Source organism: Oryzias latipes, chromosome 23 (assembly GCF_002234675.1).
Source record: "Oryzias latipes chromosome 23, ASM223467v1".
NCBI lineage: Eukaryota > Metazoa > Chordata > Actinopteri > Beloniformes > Adrianichthyidae > Oryzias > Oryzias latipes.
This window is the reverse complement of record NC_019881.2, coordinates 2248347-2269862: the sequence shown is the minus strand read 5'-3', so window position 1 is coordinate 2269862 and position 21516 is coordinate 2248347. Positions and strand designations below refer to the sequence as shown.

Genomic DNA, 21516 nt, shown 5'->3' with positions numbered 1-21516 from the left:
CACCGCTACTACTGCGCGCCTCTGGCATCGCATCGCGCCCGAGAAGGACTGGACTAATGAAAAAAAAAAAAAGTATAATTAAAGATTTGTCTGTGAGCCACATGTGACCATCAAAAGAGCCATATATGGCTCGCGAGCCATAGGTTCCCGACCCCTGCACTAGACAGTGCTCTGAACCTTTTTTCTGTAGTGATTTGTGATCTTCACTGGTGTCCATGGATTACATGACATCCTCTTTACCTTTTTCCACCTTTGTCATGGTAGGGAGAACACGTCAATGTAAGGGTGGGGTCATCTGGACCCCATAAGATAGCACACGGTTTAAAAACGCTTATAACACAAGCTAAACTAAAGAATTCTCACACGTCAAGCTGAAGAAGTAGCTTTTTTGTGAGGGCACATTTGAGACAAATTCAAGTCATAAATCTACCTCCAACAGAAAAGTCTTTGAGTTGTTTGGCTACAAAAACCCATCTTGACACAATAAATCACGTGTCTTTTCAGTTATTAGGATTCACGTGGCTTCAGTCAACTCCTTAAAAGAACTGAAGAAGCAACTCAGATGAGCTCTTAGACGTCTCAGAATCCAGCTGATCAGCTGATGCTGCATCGTCAATCTGCTGTTCACTGCTGCTGTTCACTGCTGCTACACGTTCAGGCAAGATCTGAATCCCTCCCACCGAAACCCCGGAGATTCTCCTCCTCAGTTATCATGACTCAGTATTTCCCGTGCATGCATAGAAAGAAGGACAAGAGTCATATTTAATTCATAAGCTCAAGAAATGCTACAAACTCAATTCTCTGATGTGCTGAGAACGTACCCCCGCCCTCCACACACACACACACCCCCCAACAGCATGATGTGGAGGGTCAACTCATCCCAATTGAAATGAATACTTTAGTGCACGAGGCAGAATCCCATCCCAGCAGACAGGAAAAGGCTCCTCGTGCCCGGTAACGTCAGAGAATATTTACAGCCACCAGGCAGGCAGGCTGTTGCTTCCTGCAGCACGCAGCTGCACGTCCCATAGGACGGCTTCATGTTAATGAGCTGCAAAGACATAATGAAGCAGCAAATGGATGCAGTGACAGATGAAGGGATTTTCACTCTGGGAATTGTCTCTTTCCTTCTTTCTACAGTAACATTTGCATACGCTTTTAGATGAAAAAATGGCAAAAATCATGTAACTCCAATCCTCATTAATCAGCATTCCACATCGGAGATGACTCGTGCTGAAGTACAGACAAAACCAGACGTCTAGGATTTAGAACGTTTATTTTCAAAATCGGCCACATAGTAGAAATCATTACAAAAAAACCCAGATTTAAAATCTAAATCACAACTATTCCAAAAGGATTTGGTGCAAACACAACAATTTTAGCAAAACCTGAACCCAACACACTAAACTGAATATTCATATAAAGATGTTAATGTAATTTACAACTTGTCCACTTAGACTGATGCATTTGCTTCTGTGATTAAGTGGTTTCCAATAGATTGCGCCCAGCCTATAAGCAATGACGGTGCAAAAACGCAGCCGCTGTCATGTGGCTAATATGGCCTTTTTGTAGAAAACACAGCAGGACTCGTGTTTTTGATTGTTTTGTTGGCATAATGCCTCGTGCATCAGGGAGCGCCATCCGCTATATTGATCAAGTTTAGGCATCCCATTTCACTAAAAGCCCTTTCTGACTGATGGAGCTTTTCATTTAAGTCTGAAACACAGACAAAACTACAGAAACAATTTCCCACATTAAGTTCACAACACAAAATGAACAACTTCTATGAAGAAATTCTGATTTAACCCAAAATTGGAGATTAGAAGCAAGAAAAGTTTAGCTAATTGTTTGATTGACAGTACTGCCCCCTGCTGCTTAGGGAAGTATGGTTCTCTTCAATGAAAGCTAGTGTTGCAACAGAAACTTAAACTAAAGTTATCCCTTTGAAGGGGTAAAGGGAAAACAAAACAAAAAAGAAACCCAAAGACACAGTTAGGTCAGAGGACATTTTTCCATTTCCCTCAACCTCAGGTGTGTATTACGATGCTCTGCTGTCATGGTAACCAGCATCCTGTGGCGTCTTGGGTACAAACACAACGAAAGTTTTGCGACTTTGCTAAATCAGCACGATAACCTTTGACTTTTACCGTCTCATTTAGCTCACTGACGCTTGCGATAAATTTTATAGGACGAACCTTTTGTGGTCAGACGTTGCGCTACACGCGTGCTCAGAGACTCAACGACACGGGTTGAGTCTTCTGGAGTCACCCTCCACTGCTCATATTGGCATGGTGGAGGCAAAAGAGGCAACGTCCGCGTATTTGTTCACTTTGCCGTATGTCAAAGTGCGACGAAGAGCCAACATCTCAACCTTGAACAGGCAGAGCGAGTAGAGCTCCTACATCAGCGTTACGGAGTTATTCCCACAATTTTAGTGAGCGAGTTTATTTACGATTCTTTGTTCTTTTTATTAGCTACATTTAAAGATCAACAGAAATGCAGTAAGTTTATGAAAAACTTGACTTCAAAAGCAAACACTTGTCAGATGACACTAAGAGGGAAAAATGCTCATCAATGCGTTCGGTTATTTTCTTCATTTGTTTTTAAGCAACGACACAAGAATCCTGCTGTCTTTTCACTGGTTTTGCTCTTGGTATTGTTGAGAAAGTGGAGGAATCTTGAAAGGGTTGGTGAACTGGACTGGTCTGGAAGAGTGTAGACGAGGACGTGCTGGATGTGCTTGACGATGCGTATGACGATGCACTCGCTCCATACCGCGACGCCGTGTTCTGAGAGGACGAAGACGCAGTGGGTCGGGTCGATGACGTACTGGATGCGTACGACGAAGCATTTGCTCCATACCCCGACGCCGTGTTTTGAAAGGACGAAGTGGGTCGGGTCGATGACGTACTGGATGCGTACGACGATGCACTCGCTCCATACCCCGACGCCGTGTTCTGAGAGGACGAAGACGCAGTGGGTCGGGTCGATGACGTACTGGATGCGTACGACGAAGCACTTGCTCCATACCCCGACGCCGGGTTTTGAAAGGACGAAGTGGGTCGGGTCGATGACGTACTGGATGCGTACGACGAAGCACTTGCTCCATACCCCGACGCCGGGTTTTGAAAGGACGAAGTGGGTCGGGTCGATGACGTACTGGAGTGATACATAGACAAGCTATGGTGATAAGGCGACGGGTTGCTCGAAACAGACGCGCTGCTGCTATGGTGCACAGTGGGCTTTGGAGGCATTGTCGGTTTTGGACCTTGAGTGGACAGTGACGCTTGACTTGCCATACTAACAAGAGGGTGTGTGGTTCTGTACTGGATCAGATACTCAGGATAGATCTGAGGCTTATCAAACACAACAAAAATGGAGGGGTTCTGGATGTTGTTCACACAACTGTCGTAGAAGTTCACGTCTCCACCATCTTTGGATGGAGGTCGACAGTACTCAGAAGACCCTGTGGTGTAGCTTCCAATCAACACGCGAGAGATGAACATGGTTTTGAGATGATTATCCCCCGTGTAGTTGTGTGAGTATTTGGCATCCCGGGCAAAGTAGCTACCTACATTTGGAAACAAAATAAAACGAAATTTATAAAAAAGGGTTCCATTAGTCAATTGAATCAAAATTTTAAGTGTTTTTTGTTTCACCTCTGCCATAAGCTGTGCCATTTAAGCCGCAGATCCTCCAGTCAAAGTTGTCCCGACAGATGGCGTCTATGTATTTGTTGTCAGTACCATGGAAGAGCAGCTTTTCCGTCACATCAGAGCCGCCGTTGTGGGTCTTCATCTTGTTTTTCTGCCTGACATTTAGAGAGATCCAAAAAAAAAATCTTTCAAAAAGAACAATTTCCTGCTATAAATTGTAGCACGCTAAGATGCCTTCTGACTTGTCTGTTTCTCAAGTCATGAGAAATTCGGGAAGAACTGTGAGTCCACTAATGAGGTAGACAATCCAAGGCCATAAAAAAGACTCTTTGGAGATCAAGAGGTCTGAGGAGCTGGCTTGACTTTGGATGGTTAAAGGTCCCAATGTGACCTAAAGCCCCCCAGAAGTCTGTTACCTCCCAAACTGTATTTCTTGATATGGAAAACACAGAACAACTCCTCAGAATGATTTACAGAAAGAAGAATTTACCTAAAAGGTCTTCAAAGACCATTTTCTGTAACCCTCCCTGATGGACACACTGCATCCTCCGTAGGAATGCAAGACTTTTGACTTTACAACACCTGCATCCACGGGAGGACACAGAAACTCCACTCAGGACAATCTGAGATAAACATTTTATCTTAAATTATTACCGCAATTATTAATTTATATCCATCATTTTGATTCTTACTTTCCCTGAAATCTGTGTATTTTGCGTATTTCGTGTTCAGTCTGCGAGGTGGAGCAGCACATGGAGCGCAGCCTCACTATACTATAGCCTTAATCATAAGGCTATAGTATGTGGTCTATTGGTGTAACATAAAGTAACTTTACATGATGAAGAGTTAAGGAATCCTTAATCGCATCGTATGCATTGACCCAGCTGTCCAGGGACAGTTTTAACCTCATTATTTGTGGTCACAAAATATAATTTTTTCCCGCATGTTTTTACTATTTGCTGGCCACTAAGTAGAATTTTGTTTTTTTTCAGTACTATGTTATAGAATGGATCCGTACATCTCTAACTTTAACAGAAAAAAAAAACAAATCAGAAAAAAGAAAGAGACAAATCATGACCATTTGGTTTACATATCCATACGTACAGCTGAAAGATTTCCCACAGGTATTTGTTCTGGATCCTCTCTATCTTTGTGATGTCAAAGCCAGTCATAGTAGCAGAGAAAAGTGCTTCCATCCTCTTAAATTCCTCTGAAGAGCGCTGGAGCTGGACTTTCTTTTGGAGAAAACACACAGATGACATCGTGTCTGTTCACGGCTCATCAGGTTCGTACCAAAACCTGTTACATTTTCTCATTCCTCAAGCTAAAAAAAATAAAATGGGCAAAAAATTGCTAAATATTTCACTACAGCCTTATTTTATTATTATTTTTAAAAATGGGTAATTCATTCATCTTGGGTGAGAAAACAGATCATATAGATAGTAAAAAACATGGGCTATGAGCAAGACAATGGCAGAAAATCAACTTCCATGTATTGAAACAAACTGCATACTGTTGTAAAACAGCCAAAGTAATAGGTAGAAAAAAAAGCATATCCTGTTTTTCTTTAAATAAATGTCATGTAAAAATTATACATCATTTCAATTAAAAATGACATTTTATATATTTATGATAAATCGGATTCAATCAGCTTTGCTTATGTCACAAGAACAGACGGACGACTGGATCCAAATGCAGCAGGTTTATTGGCTCAGCTAAACGTCCACAAAGCTAAATCAGGGTCAGGCAGGCAGGCGTCGATCATGAGGATCGACTCCCTTGATCATGACGAGCATGAGATCATCAGAGAAACAACAAGAATAGTCAGGATCCAGGTGAGAGTCAGGAAACAGAAGATCCAGTCCAAATACAATTTAATTCAGTGTTTAAGTGCACTGTGATTTATTGGATGAATGAGAGTCAGGTGTGCAGCATTCAGGAAGTGTGCGCTGGGGTTGCTGGGAGATGTAGTGTGGTTAGAACTCTGTTTATGGTTCCCGCTGGTGACCAGAGGAAGGGGGCAGAGTTCTGACTTCTGACAGCTTACAAAAGAAGATGTGGTGTTTTTCTGTTTTTTCAGGCTATTAAACACAACAATTACGCATGTTTACATAATAACTGTGCAATATTGTTTAATAAAAAATGTTTTAATAGTTATTGCTTCATTTTCTATATGTGTGACTGTGACTGTGCATTGATAGGGGGTGAAGATATTTCATAGTTAGTGCATTTTCTGCACTATAAGGCGCACTCAAAAGCCTTAATTCTTTCAAAAACAACAACACTACGTCTTATAATTCGGAGCGCCTCATCTATGGATTTGTTGTGCTGCAAACAATATACTAGCGCGGCTAACAAGTAGCAGTGTCAAACTGTGTTTTTAAACATGTTTCAGTTTAAGAGTTAGCAAAGTCACAGTAACTAGAGTTATAATGGTATCAGTCTATTTTTTATGTGCTGGAAACAAGGTTGGAAGTTACAGGTATGATGAATACTCTAATACTTCTAATGTGGCTAACATTACAATAAAGTTCTAGAATTACTGTGAACACAGTTCAAGTCTGACTGAGAGACGGACTTATCTCTGACTTGCTAAATGGGCCTTGTCCCTGACATTAGTTTTTGTGGAGTCAACAAACTCTGATTTGACTTTGACAGGTGGGTGGAGTTAATTCCTGTCAATCTCCTTTGGGGTTTAATTTGTCATTGTTCATAACCATGTGGTGTGAGGTCAGTGTATGCGTTTACTTCCTCTGCCCTGTTGACCTAATGTGGTCAAATAGAAAACACTGCAGTGCTAAGAAACAGAAATCGATGGGTGACGTCCTTCTCTCGCTCTGTCCATCTCGATTCCCATTCACTGGATGAAACAGCAGTGGTCTGTACTCTCGCCTCAAAGTGAGAAGGCCATAGTTCAAATCTCAGCTAAAAAACAACTCAGTTAGACAGACCTTGAGTCTCTAAATCAGGGGAGTTAGAAATCCAGGTCTAGAGGGCCAACAACCAACCTGCCATTGAAGCTCCTTAGTAGCTAAACACATCTGATCCAGGTAGGAAGCAGCAGATTAGGCAGGATTTCTGGAAAACCTGCAGGAGGGTTGCCCTCAAGGCCTGGAGTTTGACACCCCCGCTCTAGAGGACATATGCACTGGACGTGTGGTCAATCTTCATGACTTAAGCTACATACACTGATAATTTGACGCACATGCAAGAACGCACTGAAGGCGCATTCTTTGAATGAGCGCACAGCTCATGGTGTTCACACTGGACAAACAGGGAGGGGCGTCTTTTTCTTTTGCTACTGTTAGTAACAGTAACAGTGCTACTACTAGGGTATGTCTGCTACCTACAGTTGGTGGAAAAAATGTCAAAGCGGTGTGAATCTGGTGAACCTTGCTCCAAGTTTTTTCTTTCTCAGCTCTATTCTGATATATGAAAGTCGTGGTGTCATAGAATTCCAGCTGGGCACAAATCAAAATTAGTAATTTTTTTCAAACAATGTCACTTATGTGTATTAAAAGGGACGCCATCCATACGTCACTGCCAAATCCAAGTCCTTGATTTTTCAAAGTATGACCCGGTTTAACTTGCAACACGCGTTCAATGGCCACACGTTTGGTATGTAGAATCCAAAAATTGTTGTAAAAACTTGTGTAGCTATGTGTAAATGCAAGAGTTTAAAATGCCGAAGCGCCAAATGTGCATTTACGCTCATGGACATAAACTCTTCACTGGAAGTGGCAGCTTGAACGCATGTTGCCAAGAGTGATGTGAGCATAGCTTTAATAACAGGGCGATCAGGACACAACACTTCACCACTTGGAACAGTCACGTACACAACTGAAAATTGGTTAAATCAAAAAGTCACAGTAACAAAGAATGACACACGTGAATCTGGACAGTAACCCCCCTTTCTGTCACAACAATAAAGGCAACGGTGCTCTATGTGTCCAAATGCAGGACAAAAGGTGGAGTTAGATGGGATGGAGGTGTGGTGCAGTCACTGTACCGAAAATCCACTCTCATGGATCTGTTTCTTGTCCCAATGGTCTGGAACAGACACTGAACTCATTGGAGGCTTCCTGCAAAGAGAAAGGTTACGATGAGTGCCATCGTCGACTTGTGTGGCAGCAGAAGTTATCCTTCAATATTCCGTTTCTTCCAACATCAAATGATCGAACGTGTCCCACGTTTGGCTTGTGAGCTGTATTCACCAATATTTGTGAATCAGCGGAAACAGTGCACCTCTTTTTGGTTTCTTTGACCTCCGCAGCTGAGACAAATCGAGGGCGTCTGGTCACAAGCTTCTTGGTACCATAGCGCTTGTTTGTTTGTATCATGTCTGTGGAATTCAGAAGTTTGTTGAAAATTTGTATGGAAAAAAGTAGATTATTCCAAAGTTGCTGGTTTACCCTGAAAGCTGAGAGAATATGTGTTTGATCCAGCAGTGAACTCCACCACGTCTCTGCTGTTGTCCAGAAATTTCCTCTCCAGCTGTGCACTGTTGATGTCTGCTGCTTTGTGATTGGTGAACTGCAACACAAACCCAACAAAGTCTGCTTAAGCAAGATTTGATTATTTGATCAAGAAAGCTGCTTTAAAAAAACATGGTTTTTCAATAAAGTCTGTTAAGAATTTAGTGTTATTCTCTAGTAAATATCAATTTTTTAATAAACTGTGACGACCGGGACGTATCCCCGCTTTCATCCAATTACAGACATGAGGTTGATGTTTGGCTTGTCGTGACGGTCAATGATGAATGGCATTTACTTGTATATCACTTTGCTACCTTCTTTGAAGGCCCACATTTTTTTACAGTCACAACCCCATTCAGCCATTCACAAACATTCACACACTGATGGTGTGATCAGCAGGCCGGGCTGCATCTCTAAGCATTAGCATTAGCTTGGATCTGATTAAAGTGTAATATAACATGATAAAATACCCATCAGGAGGCCTTATGTTATCGTAATTAATGTGAGTTCAGTGAAGCTTTTGTCAAAGGTGAGTAAAACGTATTTAATGAAATAGTTGTTACTGACATACAATTCCCAAATGGGATTGTCCTGTTCTAACACACCTAATGGAGCAGTTAGGGGCTCAAAGCTGCTCCTATTTTATCCTCGTCACATAATTAGTTAAGGTGCCGACAGCTTTGGTTATGGAACACATGCATGCACGCACGAAGAGAGTTATATCCGGATCACTCTTTTCTTCACATTCATTTCCTCCTCACTTTCTCTGACTCGCTCCTCTTTTCCTCGTTCTCCGTTTCTCTCATTTTCAGTTTCTTCGTGTCAATTGCTTTTCTCACAGCCTTTTTTTCCTCCATTATCGACCATCTTTCAGGTTCAAATAACTGTCTTGACATCTGCTGGGCCAGCAGACCGTTACCGTCCAGAATGCAGATTTGATGCAGGTCGCCTCGTTCACCAAGGCCAAGCCTTTACCGTAAACACCAACGCATTCTCACTCCCAAATTGTCCTATACGATCGTATTTTCGACATTTTGCCACCGAACACATGGCGATTATATTTCCCACATTAAGGGGTAGAGGTTTTACATCGCAGCATTTGGGCTTCTGGTAAACCTTCCAAAGGTCATCATAAAAAGGTGGAATCCAGCTTTTTTCAAACACCATAAACTTTACTGCCTGGAACAGCTGTGTTTCTAAATGCAGCGGAACGTAAACAACAGCAATCACTTTGGCAACCTTTGTGACGTGGCATGACTGAGGCCAAAGACCTTCTTCTCTCAATTTACCTGGGTTCAGCTCTGGACTTTGACCTAATAATTGCAACACCTCAGTGTTTACCTTTAGAGTCCAGCGAGCCAGGTTCACCTTAATGTGAATGAAGTACGGCCTCACATTGACATCACACAATGAGTCACTTAACAAAATGGATTACAGTCAGAGGGTAAGTAATAATACCATGAAGCCTCAAAAACCCAAATCATTACCCCACCACCACTATGCTTGACATTTACTATGAGGGGTTATGTGATCGCCGGTTTTCTCTGTACACCAACTAAGCATCTAAAATTGTCTTTTAGTAAAAAAGACAAAAATAATACTTGAAATATCTTATTATGATGATAATGGTGTTTATTGCAAAACCAGAGTTAATCATTCAAATTCCCAAGTAAAAACAAAACAGATTCCCAGCCACACAAACTAGAACAAAAAAGGGCCTCTTGGTCTGATTTCTACAGCTGAAAAGTTCTGATAAAGATACATCATCTATAAACCGCATCTCCTGACAAACCTTTCAGTACTTGTGACCTTTAGTAAATTGGTTTCAATACTTGTACCTTGCAATTCATTTCTTTCTAACCGAAAATACAAACTACTAGTAGTAACATAGTTTGCAACCTCGTCACAGCTGCTGTGTTTAATGGTTTCTCAGACCCGGCCAGCAGCTCCTGCTTATAAAAACAACTGGAAACTCATTTTTTTGTCACTGTTGGAGGGTTTTCGTGGCAAATATGAGCACATTGAAGGTAAAGTACCTGCTTCTTCTCACCCCCATCACCAACAATATTGTTTTTTCTCTTACAGAGTCCCATTACATCCACACGACCAAACAACACAAAGTAGAGATAACAATGGATGGCAGTAATTTCTAGAATGTCAGGAATGAGTTACATTTTTTTTCTACTAAGGACTTGGCAATGGTGGTAGAAGTGCAATGATCTGTGTTACTCACATCAGAAGCAAAGAGGTTCCATTTTTCATTCTCGTCCTGCCAGTACCAAAGCCATTCCGTGGTATGGATGAAGTTTGGTTCGATCAATGAATTTAGTGTCGAGAGTCGCCGTACTTTCTTCTCTCCGGAGGTCATGGTGTCAAAATGCACAAGTGGGCTGCTAGTGCTGAGGGCAGAAAAAAAAGTTTAGTACCAAAAATAGAGTTTGGCACTTCTGTGTCTCTGTGACCCTGTTTGACAACTCGCTGTCCCGCAAAACTCGGAAGAGGGAAAATACAAAATAAGAATAGAACTAGAGGACATTTTTATTACTGTCGAAACAATCAGATTTTTCTCCAAGTTTGTTTTGGACTCCATCCGCTGATCGCATCATCAACAAGTCATGGGCTCTAGCTGACTTCCTGATTGGCTGACATGAAGCAAATTCTTTGCCAAAGTTCAGATACTTGAACTCACATGGCGTGGCTAAATATTCACTGAACAACAGAATTTTTGCTTAAAATCGGGGGACCTGGAGAGATTGCTGTGTGTCAGAGTGGAAATGCACAAATTTGCATACATGGAGGGTTCACATGGAAATGTTTGATGAGGTTTTTTAGTACACCCAAACAAAAGAAACATGGCAATGGAGATAAAAACAAGTGCTGGAGGCAATTTGGAGAAGTAGAAGACAACCATTACCACCTATTTTGGGATTGTCCCATTATAAAACAATTTAGGAAGGACATACATAAACATATTAAATCTATATTAAGTAAGACAATAGTCTGATTTTAAGTAAGACACAACTTCCACCTACCAATGAAAATTTATTCAGAATACTGTGGCCAATGGGGATTTGGTTCGGGGGCGTGGTGCGGTTTATAAGGAGAACAGGTGTGTGTGTGGGATTTAACACTTGGCCGTTTCCGGTTTTGTGGTGTGTCGTGGAGTTGCTGTTTATGGTATGTGTTTGTTTTCACATTCGTATATAGTGTGTTTAATGTTTCACCTGTTTCTTAATATATGTGTGTATGTCACATTACACACTGTCACACTGTACCATTGGGTTTGCATTGAAACTGGCTGTCTCTGCCATGCGCATCACATGTAAACGCAGGTTTAAAGTCGTCGTTTCACTCCACCCACTTCAGAAGTGACGGAAATATTAGACAGGAAGCTAAATGCTGCTGAGCCGTAAATAAAAGGAACAGTTTGAAGCATGAAAACCTAAAGGTTAGTAATCATAAAATAAAACATTACAAATGTAGAATAAAACTGTGGCATCTGCTGCCTTTCAGTTGGCTACCTGTAGGAGTTATGGGGATCGCAGTAGTCCTTCTCAATTCCCTCGTTAGAAGGCAGGGGGGTCCACTGATCCCCCTCCAGGATCTGCCATCTGTATGGCATCACATCGTGAGCTTTAAAGCATTTTTCTGCAAGAACAGTAATCAGCAGAAGAATTAGGATGCCTGGCATTAGATCTGTGGAGTGAGTTTATTTCAGACCGATCATTTACCTTGATGCTTGCAGAATCCTTTAATGAAGTACATGCAAATCTCAGTTTTATCTAAAAACAAGCAGAAAGAACATCTGCTTTTTTACTCTTCATTTTCTTCACACGATAGATTCTGCGGCTTTTGTATTTACCTCTGGAGGGATTTACTTTACTCTGAAGCCCATCACCATTTCCCCCTGAGCTGTTGGTGGCACCGGTTGAGTCAAGCGTGAATCTAGATCTTGGGAGAGATTGATCGTTGCTCCTGTTCCCCCTGTTGCCACCTCTGCCTCTGACGCCCCTTGACGGGTTGTTGGGATTGCGCCCACGTCTCCTCTGACCGTCCTGACTGCTTGTATCTGTGTCGTTGGTAGCAACGGAAACGTCGCTGTTGGAGGAGCTGAGGTGACCGTCAGCATCCGTCAGTCCACCGACCCCGTAAAGATCCAAGGTGTCTATGTTGGCGAGTATGTCGCCAAGTGACCCTGTTCGCTCTCTGGCCTGACGGTTATACGTGCCTCTTCCTGCCCCTCTGCCCCTTCCACCTCTGCTTCCCCTGTTTCCACCTCTGCCCCTCGGTTGGAACGTCCTTCTCTGCTGATTTGACCCATCATCAGGTTTTCCGCCACCGGGGCCCAAAGACGGTGGATTGTTGCCCCTTTGGGCTCTTTTGTCAGCCAACCACAATGCTCGTTTGTTGATGTAGACGGTCTTCAATGAGGGAATGAGGGACTCAGGCACCCCATGATGGCGCAGATTCCTCAGCGGTTGAGGAGCGTTAAAGTCGTGGGTCTTCCAGCAGCTGCACTCCTGGGTCAGGTAAACCTCGCACACGTGAAGCCGTTTGCAACCATCCATCTCTGTGCACTTTCCAAATTCTCCATCGCCATTGTTGTAGTCATGGCATATCTGATAAAAGGAACATTTTCAGGCGTGTTTAATGAACTCTGAAATGGTAAGGCCTTTCCCACTTACAGAGGGCAGGAGCGAGGCTTCGCTCTGCATCAGCAGCGTGCACAGCTCGGCCCGGCTCAGACTCTCCAGGCCGTGCTCCCTCAGCAGGGTTTGATTGCGTTCAGAGTCCAACTCATGGGAGAAGTGACAAACCCGTCTGCAATGAAACAAACCCATGAGTCAAAGTCATCACACCATCAGTTCAAAGAAAAAACTTACAGCCATGGAAAAAAAAACACTGATGAGTCAGCGGAACAAGTATTTGGAGGGCAAAAGATCCATCATAAACAGCTATCTCATGAGAAAAGGGAGGGTTTGCCAGTGATATTTCTATACTGACAAATACAAGAGATGCCACAATTCCTGGTTTAAAATAGAACCATATGTTAAACCATTAAACGCAATAGTTACATTGAAAGTGTCAAACCATTTGTTGTGCTAAATTTAAGAAGAACTTTGTATTGTTTTATTCAATTACTCCAGGCTTAGAATGAGCCAACTGAAAGCTTTTTCTTCATTGTTAATAACTCAATAGCAAATAATAAAGGATTTTTCTGAATTTTTTGTTTTTCGTCGTTTCGTACCTTAAAAGGAAATAAAACTGATACTCAAAAATCACAATTTGAACCAAAACATGATTGTGGGGAAAGTGAATTGTTGCATCCCTAAAGGGGATGGGGGCATTGGCCCAGCCGGGGCAGTTACTGCGTCACAAACCGGAGCTGCTCCTGATCCATCACAATTTAAATAATGAAATACTCTGAAATGCAGTTTTAATCAAAATTATTCAATACATGGTCTGCATCATGAGAAAAATACCACAATAACACGTTTTATTTTATTTTTTTATTGTTAACTTGTTCTGTCCAACAGCTGAGCAAACAGATTAGAGCTGAAGGCCTTTTGTGTTGGACAGGTTTTACTATCACAAAAAGAGGTTACAGTAAACCCTTGTTTTTCGCGGGGGTTACGTTCCAAAAAGAACCCGTGATAGGCAAAATCCGTGAAGTAGAAACCTTTTTTTTTTAACAATTATTATACAATTAAATTCTCTATTATACATTGAAAAGAAAGAACAAACCGTTTTACAGGCTAAGGAATTGTTTCACAAATAAAAGTACTTTAGAAAAGGTTTTTCAACAAATATCTTCTGTATTGTACTGTCAAATAAGAATTTTAATCATCAATGTGAACAGAAGGCTTCAAATCGCGGAGATTAGCCCCGCCCACCGCGACCCGAGTATTTGGATTAAACGGGAAGATATTTAAAATGATTTTTAAAAAAATACAAAGTACGGTCAGACAAATAGTAACTCAGGTGTATTTCACTGCTCTTGAGCCGCTGCATCCTGACTCCGCTGCAGTCTCCCTTTGAAGCCCGCGGTGCAGCTGTGTTTGTTCGGGAGAAGAACACAGTGATTGACAGTTGTTGTTGTCGCTCCTTTTTTTCATGGGTTATAGAGAGACTCGAAATTGCAAGATGATTTGCACGTATCTGTTGTAAATTTGGCACGCTGATTTACGTACGTGTACATATTAAACTGCAATGTTATTGACGCACAGGTAGAGAAGTGGAGTGACTTTTTAGCCAATCAGAATGCAGAACACAATGCACGATGCAAATCCGTGAAGTAGCGAAACCGTGAAAAGTAAACCGTGTTATAGCGAGGGATCACTGTATATAGCTTCTAAAAACCAGAGTGTAAATTTGTATAAACCCCATTTTGTTTTTTTAATTATTTTTTATTTATTTGTTACATTTAGTGTGTGTGGGGAGGGAGAGGTGAAAAATGTAAGGGGGGGGATAAAAGCAAGAGAGGTGGAGAATGTGGGGATGCAAGCTCTGATTTGAATAATTTATTATTTTAAGCTTTAACAATTATACCAGTATAGTAATAGTAATTAAAATAATAATGATAATAATAATATATATTTTTTAAAAGAACATGTTAAAAACAGCAAAAACATGACGTTAATTGGAGTGGATCTTTTGGTATTTTGGTTTCATCCACTATAGGCACAAGACTCAATGCCCAGGAACTTTTTTCAATTTTTACTCTTTTAATCTCTGTATTTAATTAATCATAACCGGTTTATCTGAGTATGGATCTTTATTTCATTAGGTCTTGGTTAAGTCATTTTAACAGAGTATTTCTTAAACACGGAGGTTATAGCAGTGTTTTTCAACCGGTGAGATACGGTCAGGTGTGCCGTCTGAAATGACTCATTCACTGATCATTTCCCATCTCCAGGATATCAGCTCTGTGTTCATCCAAACAGGTCCTGATAAAACACTGAGTAGTTCGGAATATGAAAGATCATAAAATACTTTTTTCTTTGTGTTTATTTGATTCTATTACAGACATTTTAATAAGAATGACGGTACCGTGATTTAGCTGCAGCTTCAGCTCTGTTTTCGGAAAAGTCCCGCCCCTTTAACTGTCTCCACCAATCATTCTTGGAGGCTTAATCACACATCAGTCTGACCAATCAGAAGTGGTTAAAGTCTTCACTTCCTTGTTCATATTCTGCTCATTAAGTCTCTCAGTTCCAACAGAAATACCAGCTAAAGCTCGTCTTTAGCGGTGTAGCTTTCCACAGAATCCGGTGTCAGACCGTGGAATAAGAGAACAAAACAATGAAGCTCAGAGAAGAGAATCTGTCTGCCATCACTACATCTCCCATGATGCATTGGGTTAAAGTGACAGCATCTCAGCGTACAATGAGTCTTCCCTGTTAAACGTCTTAAACCACAACAAACACACAACCAGTTTTGAAATCTCCTTGATGACATCAGAGGTCAGAGGTCAACAGTTTAGTTCTCCTTCCAGGTTTGTGTTTCTTAACAGCCAAACATCCCAGAGTTTGGTCCAAGTCATCTTTCTACCTGGAACACTTATCTAACAACGTCTGGATTATTTTAGATGTTAAACTTAAGAAGAAGTAAGAACAACATTTAAGAAAAAGCATTAAGGTGAAGTGGCCAACAGACACAATTAAACTAAATTGAAACAATTTAATCATCTAAAAAGAAATAAAACATTTTTGTTAAAGTTTATAAAGACTTTATCTTTGATTAAGACAAAAGAAAAAAATATAAAAATTCAACATTTTCACTTTTTGTGAACATTTTGTGAACATGTTGAAGTTTTTTTGTGTAGCTACAGAAAACATAAATATAATGTTAGTGTTTTTGTGTAAATTTATCAAACATATTGTGATCATATAATTATTCAAAAATCACAGTTGCCTTTGCAACAACATTGAAATACATATAAAAATTAAATAAATCAAAATTTAGAAAGAATATTTGTTTTTTTTGTGAGGTTACATAAAATTCTATGTTAATGAACTGGAGGGAAAAACAACTATCAGGGTAAAATGTCAAATAATTTATTTGAAAACTATTACTGAAAACTAACTTAACTTTTATTACATCTTTTAGAAAAAACAGCTGCAACTTCTTGCTTTTTCTGCCACAATTGTCACAAAAATGCCTGTGAGATCATGGAGGGACTGTGCATCAATACAGACTATAGAGTTTCTGCTTTTTTTAATTTATGGATGCTGGTATGCTGCAGGATTTTTGTCAAGAATAAAGTGTGCCTTGACTCAAAAAAGGTTGAAAAACACTGGGTTATAGAATACCCCACTACGGTCACACAATCAAAGCTGTATTGATACACACCTGACTTTGTATGGAATGACTAAACCAGGCTGTTTGTTAGCCTGGAGAGTCATCGCTCTGGACTTAGTCATGACTTTTAGAGTTTCGCTGTTTGTTAAAATGTTTCATCAGAGGCTTTTGCCAGAGTAGAGTTCAGAGTAGCCTGATTTGTTTTGTTTTATTGTGTATCAATATTTGCCTTTGTTAGTTACATTTAGTCAATGAGGTAATCTTATAGTTGTATGGCATGGCACTATATTAAAAGGCCTTACAGGCTTCATCAGATGATGAAGTAAAATTCAGATCAAATCTATAGTCACGACATGTTTTTATTAAAATATGTTTAAAGCACACGTTCTTATCTTCTGCCATACAGCAGTATCTAGTTTCTGTTCAGAAGCCAAGTGTTATAAAAATAACTGCAAGTATAAATCTGCTGAAACAGGAGGATGTTTTGTAACTATTTTATTTTGAAAGGTACTTGAATGTGCTGCTGTCCGAGTAAAATAAATCCAAATTGTTATATAGCCTATTGAAAAATAGAAAGCTGTTATAACGTAATTATTGTTAATATTTAAAAAAACTGCATGTTACAAATAACTGGCTGCAAAAACATGAATAAAGTGCTTTTTTATAAACTGTGTAGTGAGATTCTGAACCTGTCACTGTTCTGTCAGTAAGAAACTGGACCAAATGGTTCTTTTAGAGGTTGTAGAATATTTCTGACTCCTGGTTTAGCTGCTGCATTGATAACATCATGCAAAGTACACAAACACACTCTTCATACAAAGGATAAATACTCAGAGGGACATGGAAGTGGAATATTGACAATGAATCCAGATCAGACTTTAACATGTTGTCCACACATGTCAAATGAAGCTATCATTGATATTTTCAAAATAATTCAAACTCAACTGTTGGTGGGACACCTGAATTTGAACGATTCTGGTCCAGATTTCAGCCCGTCAATCCTTCTTGAGATTATTAATGACTAGAGTGCGGCATATCCTTAAAACACTTCATGATTGTTCATCATGATGAACAATTGAACGTTTCATTTACATGACGTCCTTAAAGTGGCCAAACGAGCCACAAGGGAACTAAAAGACACCTAATCCCACCTGAGAGCCAGCCCCACTGTGGACCCAAAAAGCCACTGTGATTGCGGTGACGATGACTTCGACTTTGACCAGTGTTTCGTGTGCCGCTCGCTCCGGTAGTCCGAGTCGTTACAATAGTAAAAAACGTCTCTACATTATGTTTGTGAGATAGGCTACTTTATGAAATAAAAGTTTTTAATGGGCTACTAAAATTAGTAAATAATACTTGGAACTTTATGTTATAAATACTCAAATCAAAGTAGTAGCACTTGCTAACTTCTGAATGATGCGACTCAGTAGATGTTTGCGCGCACACAATCCCCACTTATTGTGATGGACTCCCCACTGTGTCTACAGCCATAATTTATGGAACATGTGTCTCTTCAGCTTTATCAAATACTTAAAAAAAATCAACCGGAAAACAGTGTTTTTAATTGTATTTTAGCCGGAGAAATAGAGGTGTGGCGTGAGAAATCAATCAAATGTTTGAGCGTTGTCCTCCCTGTTAGCATAGCTGTAAATCTAGTTATCACTTTTTAATGCAATTCGTGGAAGCAACCGTCCTCCGCTTCGCGTTGGATGGTTCAGGCCTCCACGGCGTGCGTTAAAAAGTGAAAGAATAGCAACATATCCGTCAAGCCCTCCAAACCTGTGGATATCCCAACTGGGCATTCACCAGATCCCAACATTCAAGAAAAAAGACAAGAAGGAACAAGAGCTGAAAGGGAACAGTATTTCAATTCCGTATATATCAGGCCTGTCTGAAAAACTAAAAAGGATTTTCAAACAACATAACATCCCAGTTCATCTCAAACCAGTTAATACTCTCAGTCAAAAACTGGCTCATCCAAAGGACAAAATTCCCAGCTACAAACAGAGTAATGTTGTGTACTCTATCCACTGCAAAGAGAACTGCAAGGAACAGTATATAGGAGAAACCAAACAACCTCTACACAAGCGGCTTTACCAACATCGCAGAGCCAACCCAAGTGGACCTGAGTCTGCAGTGCACCTCCACCTGAAGGCCACAAACCACTCGTTCCAGGACAGTGAAGTCCAAATTCTAGCCAGAGAGAAAGGATGGTTTGAGCGAGGAGTGAAAGAAGCCATCTTTGTCAAGAAAGATACACATTCTCTTAATAAGAATGGTGGTCTCAGGTTTATTCTTCCATCCATCTACGGCAGTGTTCTAAAAACCAAACAAACCAAACCAGTTTCAACAGCTGAAAGAGATGACCAGGATGGGGAGGGAGTCACTGGCTCCCAAACCCCCAGCTGAGGACAAAGGATTCTTAACGACTGGAAACCATGTAGGCTAAGTTGACAATACCATCCAGTTTCAGGTCTGACTCCTCCCCCATGACCGCATGTAAACCAGCTCTTTTACCAGCTAATTCTGAATTGGCAAAGCCTCTTAGATGAGAGGTGAAACGTCTTCTACTTTAAAAACTAAGTCCAGATGACATCCCCTAAACCTACTACTACGATGGAATCAACCTGCATGAATGAGAGTCTTCATAGACAAAAAGTGATAATGCACACTTTGCGGTCATTAACCCTTACTTATGATGTTCTTAGCCCAAATTAAAAAAAACTGTGTCGTTTTACACTCTGTCCTGCTAGCTTACAGCCCCTCACAACCCCAAGCTAACAAGTGGTGCAACAAAAATGGCGAGAAAAGTCTGAGCCGCTCAGTTTAGATCCAGTTACTAGCTTGGATGAGGAAAACTAAGTTGTACATGGATCTATTTGTGAACAGGTAGATGCATCACAATGGAGCGGAGTGGGGAACTTGTGGCCCGCCAATTGTTTTTTCTCTATGTAACAGGTTTTTCAAACTGCATTTTTCAGCTGCTCCTGATTCACCAACATTTAAATGCAGAAAAACTCAAAAAAGCCATTTTTATCCTAATTTTCTTCATATAGAACCCCTCCATTATCAGAAAAATTCTACAAGAACACGTTAACACCCAAAACATAATTATCATCAAATAATGGGTCTTTAACTATATCCCCTTTGTTGCTTAAAAAAAAGATTATAAACATAACGTGGATTGACACCACCACCCCTCCTAAAAAAACCACAGAAAAAAAAGACAACAACTAGGCCAAAACACCGTCCTTATCATTACTTTGGTGAATTCTGAGTCTCTTTTAGAGGGAAATGTTTGTTATTTGATAATAATTTGATAGTAAGACATATTAAATTGTGAATTTGTCGACAGTCATAAAGTTACCTCATGCTAATAATCAAGCTAGGGAAAAATGGGCGAGCGGTGCGAGCTAACAGTGGTGGCTTCAGGGTCACCTCAGAAAAATCAGACCAACCAACTCTGTGCCAAAAAAAAAACAACTAAAACACAACAAAAGAGTTACAGTTATTAAATCACTTAAAGCATTATTTAAATCTCAGCTACAGATTTGTTTATCATATTTTTTTTTTCAAACATAAATATTCTACCTATCTAAAGATGAGATTTCAGAACATAAGAAAGTTCCCAAGCAGTCCTTGAACGTACCACAAATGTCAAGAGTTTTTCTCAGTAAAAACATTTAATTATAGAGCAGAAACTGCATTAATAACTACAAGCCTGATGTTCATCTTTAAGTAGCCAATTAAAAAAAAAACAAATAAACAAACAAGCAAGCAAACAAACATATTTACCCCTGTCTAGAGAAAGAGCAGGATCCAGTAAAGAGGAGGTTTTTGCACAGGTGAAGGCCTCCGCACGTCCCCAGACAGCTCCTCTGCCTGCACAGCTTCAGCCTGGTCCTGGCCAACACTTTTTGTTGACCATTTAAAAACCACAACTCAAACTTGTCGCGGTTGGAGAGGTGCTCATTAATAGAGTCACCAAAAAAGAGATTATATTTCAAAAACTCTGCATCACAGACACCCTGATTGGCGCAGATGAACTGCAAAATGCCGGATTCCATCGCTTTACCGCCGTCCAGCTGTCCTTTCTCCCACCAGAACCGGAGTCTGGGCGGCGGCCGCTGGGTTGTCAGCTGTTTCTGCGGACAGAAATGTTCGGGATCGTTTCTGCAAACTGGAAACCGAAACTCAACCAGAGTATTTCAGCAACGCCGCTGTTCGCCGCTAGAGGGCGCCAAAGTGCTGCGTAATTTCCCCAGCGGGTAGGAGGAGTTTTCTCACACCTGTAGGAGGTCAATAGACCTTTTTCACACTTCCGCATATTTTGACCGGAAATACGTCAATGACGTGTAAAACAACTTCCTGTTAGCATAGCGGCACATATGAAGAATGGCAGAGTCGAAGAGTTGCAGTTTCTGTTGTGTTCCAGGCTGTTCGTCTTCCAACCAAAAACAGCCTGGCCTCTCATATCATTATTTTCCTGTGGATCCAAACCTGAAACCCAAATGGATATAGGCGATCTGAAGAGAGGAAGGGCATAGTTTTAATGTAAACACAGGTAGCACCCTCTGCTGCCGGCACTTACTAACTTCGCTCCGGATGTGTGGTGCGGCTGCGTCGTTCGTCGCCTGAAGAGTGGTGTCGTCCCGAGTATTTTCCCTTGGAAAAACTTTACTGCTCCTTTGAGAAGGGAGTCAGTATATGACAGAACCTCAAACGTCAGTCTATGCAGCTATGCTGTGAAGATAGCGACACGGTGGCTAAGCTAAGGCAGTAAAGATGGATCAGGACTACGTGACACACCCACCTGCAGGTAAGGTTGTTCATAATGTGTTTGGTTAACGTTAGTCAACTATGTGTACCGTTATTGGATAAATGCATTTCTACCTGAAAAAATTAATGTATATAATAAAAGCTGGTCACGCTCTCACCTATTTTAATTACATGTATTTAATTAATTTTGGGTATTTTGTCATTAACCAAAATAAATGAAATGTATTTGTAATTAAATACTTAACATACTTTTCAAAACATGATTACTGTGTTGTGTTGAAAGGTAGAATAAATATATCAAGACT

General features: G+C 40.6%; 1 protein-coding gene across 2 annotated transcripts; it reads right to left on the bottom strand.

Moving 5' to 3' along the window:
• Positions 1-1259: 1259 nt before the first annotated feature.
• Positions 1260-20657, bottom strand: LOC101161108 (poly [ADP-ribose] polymerase 12). 2 transcript variants are annotated; one of them, XM_011490860.3, is made up of 13 exons: positions 20228-20657; positions 12817-12952; positions 11994-12750; positions 11863-11913; positions 11653-11779; positions 10365-10530; positions 8069-8189; positions 7902-7998; positions 7666-7738; positions 4761-4891; positions 3660-3811; positions 3112-3571; positions 1260-3030 (listed from the first exon to the last, which is right to left on the bottom strand). In XM_011490860.3, exons 1-13 carry the CDS (start codon positions 20497-20499, stop codon positions 2604-2606), a joined length of 2970 nt encoding a protein of 989 aa, XP_011489162.1. In that variant the 5' UTR covers positions 20500-20657; the 3' UTR covers positions 1260-2603. The 2 variants fall into 2 exon arrangements, with proteins under 2 accessions (XP_011489162.1, XP_011489161.1); XM_011490859.3 differs by having other exon boundaries at positions 1260-3571; positions 20228-20656.
• Between the last annotated feature and the right edge of the window lie 859 nt (positions 20658-21516).

Bases quoted from the DNA above. Each gene is read 5' to 3' on its own strand.
- LOC101161108 (XM_011490859.3), bottom strand. From the start codon at position 20,499: ATGGAATCCGGCATTTTGCAGTTCATCTGCGCCAATCAGGGTGTCTGT. The intron at 11,780-11,862 runs GTAAATGATCGG...CTGTTCTTGCAG, and splicing joins AGGATTCTGCAAGCATCAAG to AAAAATGCTTTAAAGCTCAC. The intron at 7,999-8,068 runs GTAAACCAGCAA...TGAATTCCACAG, and splicing joins ATATTCTCTCAGCTTTCAGG to ACATGATACAAACAAACAAG.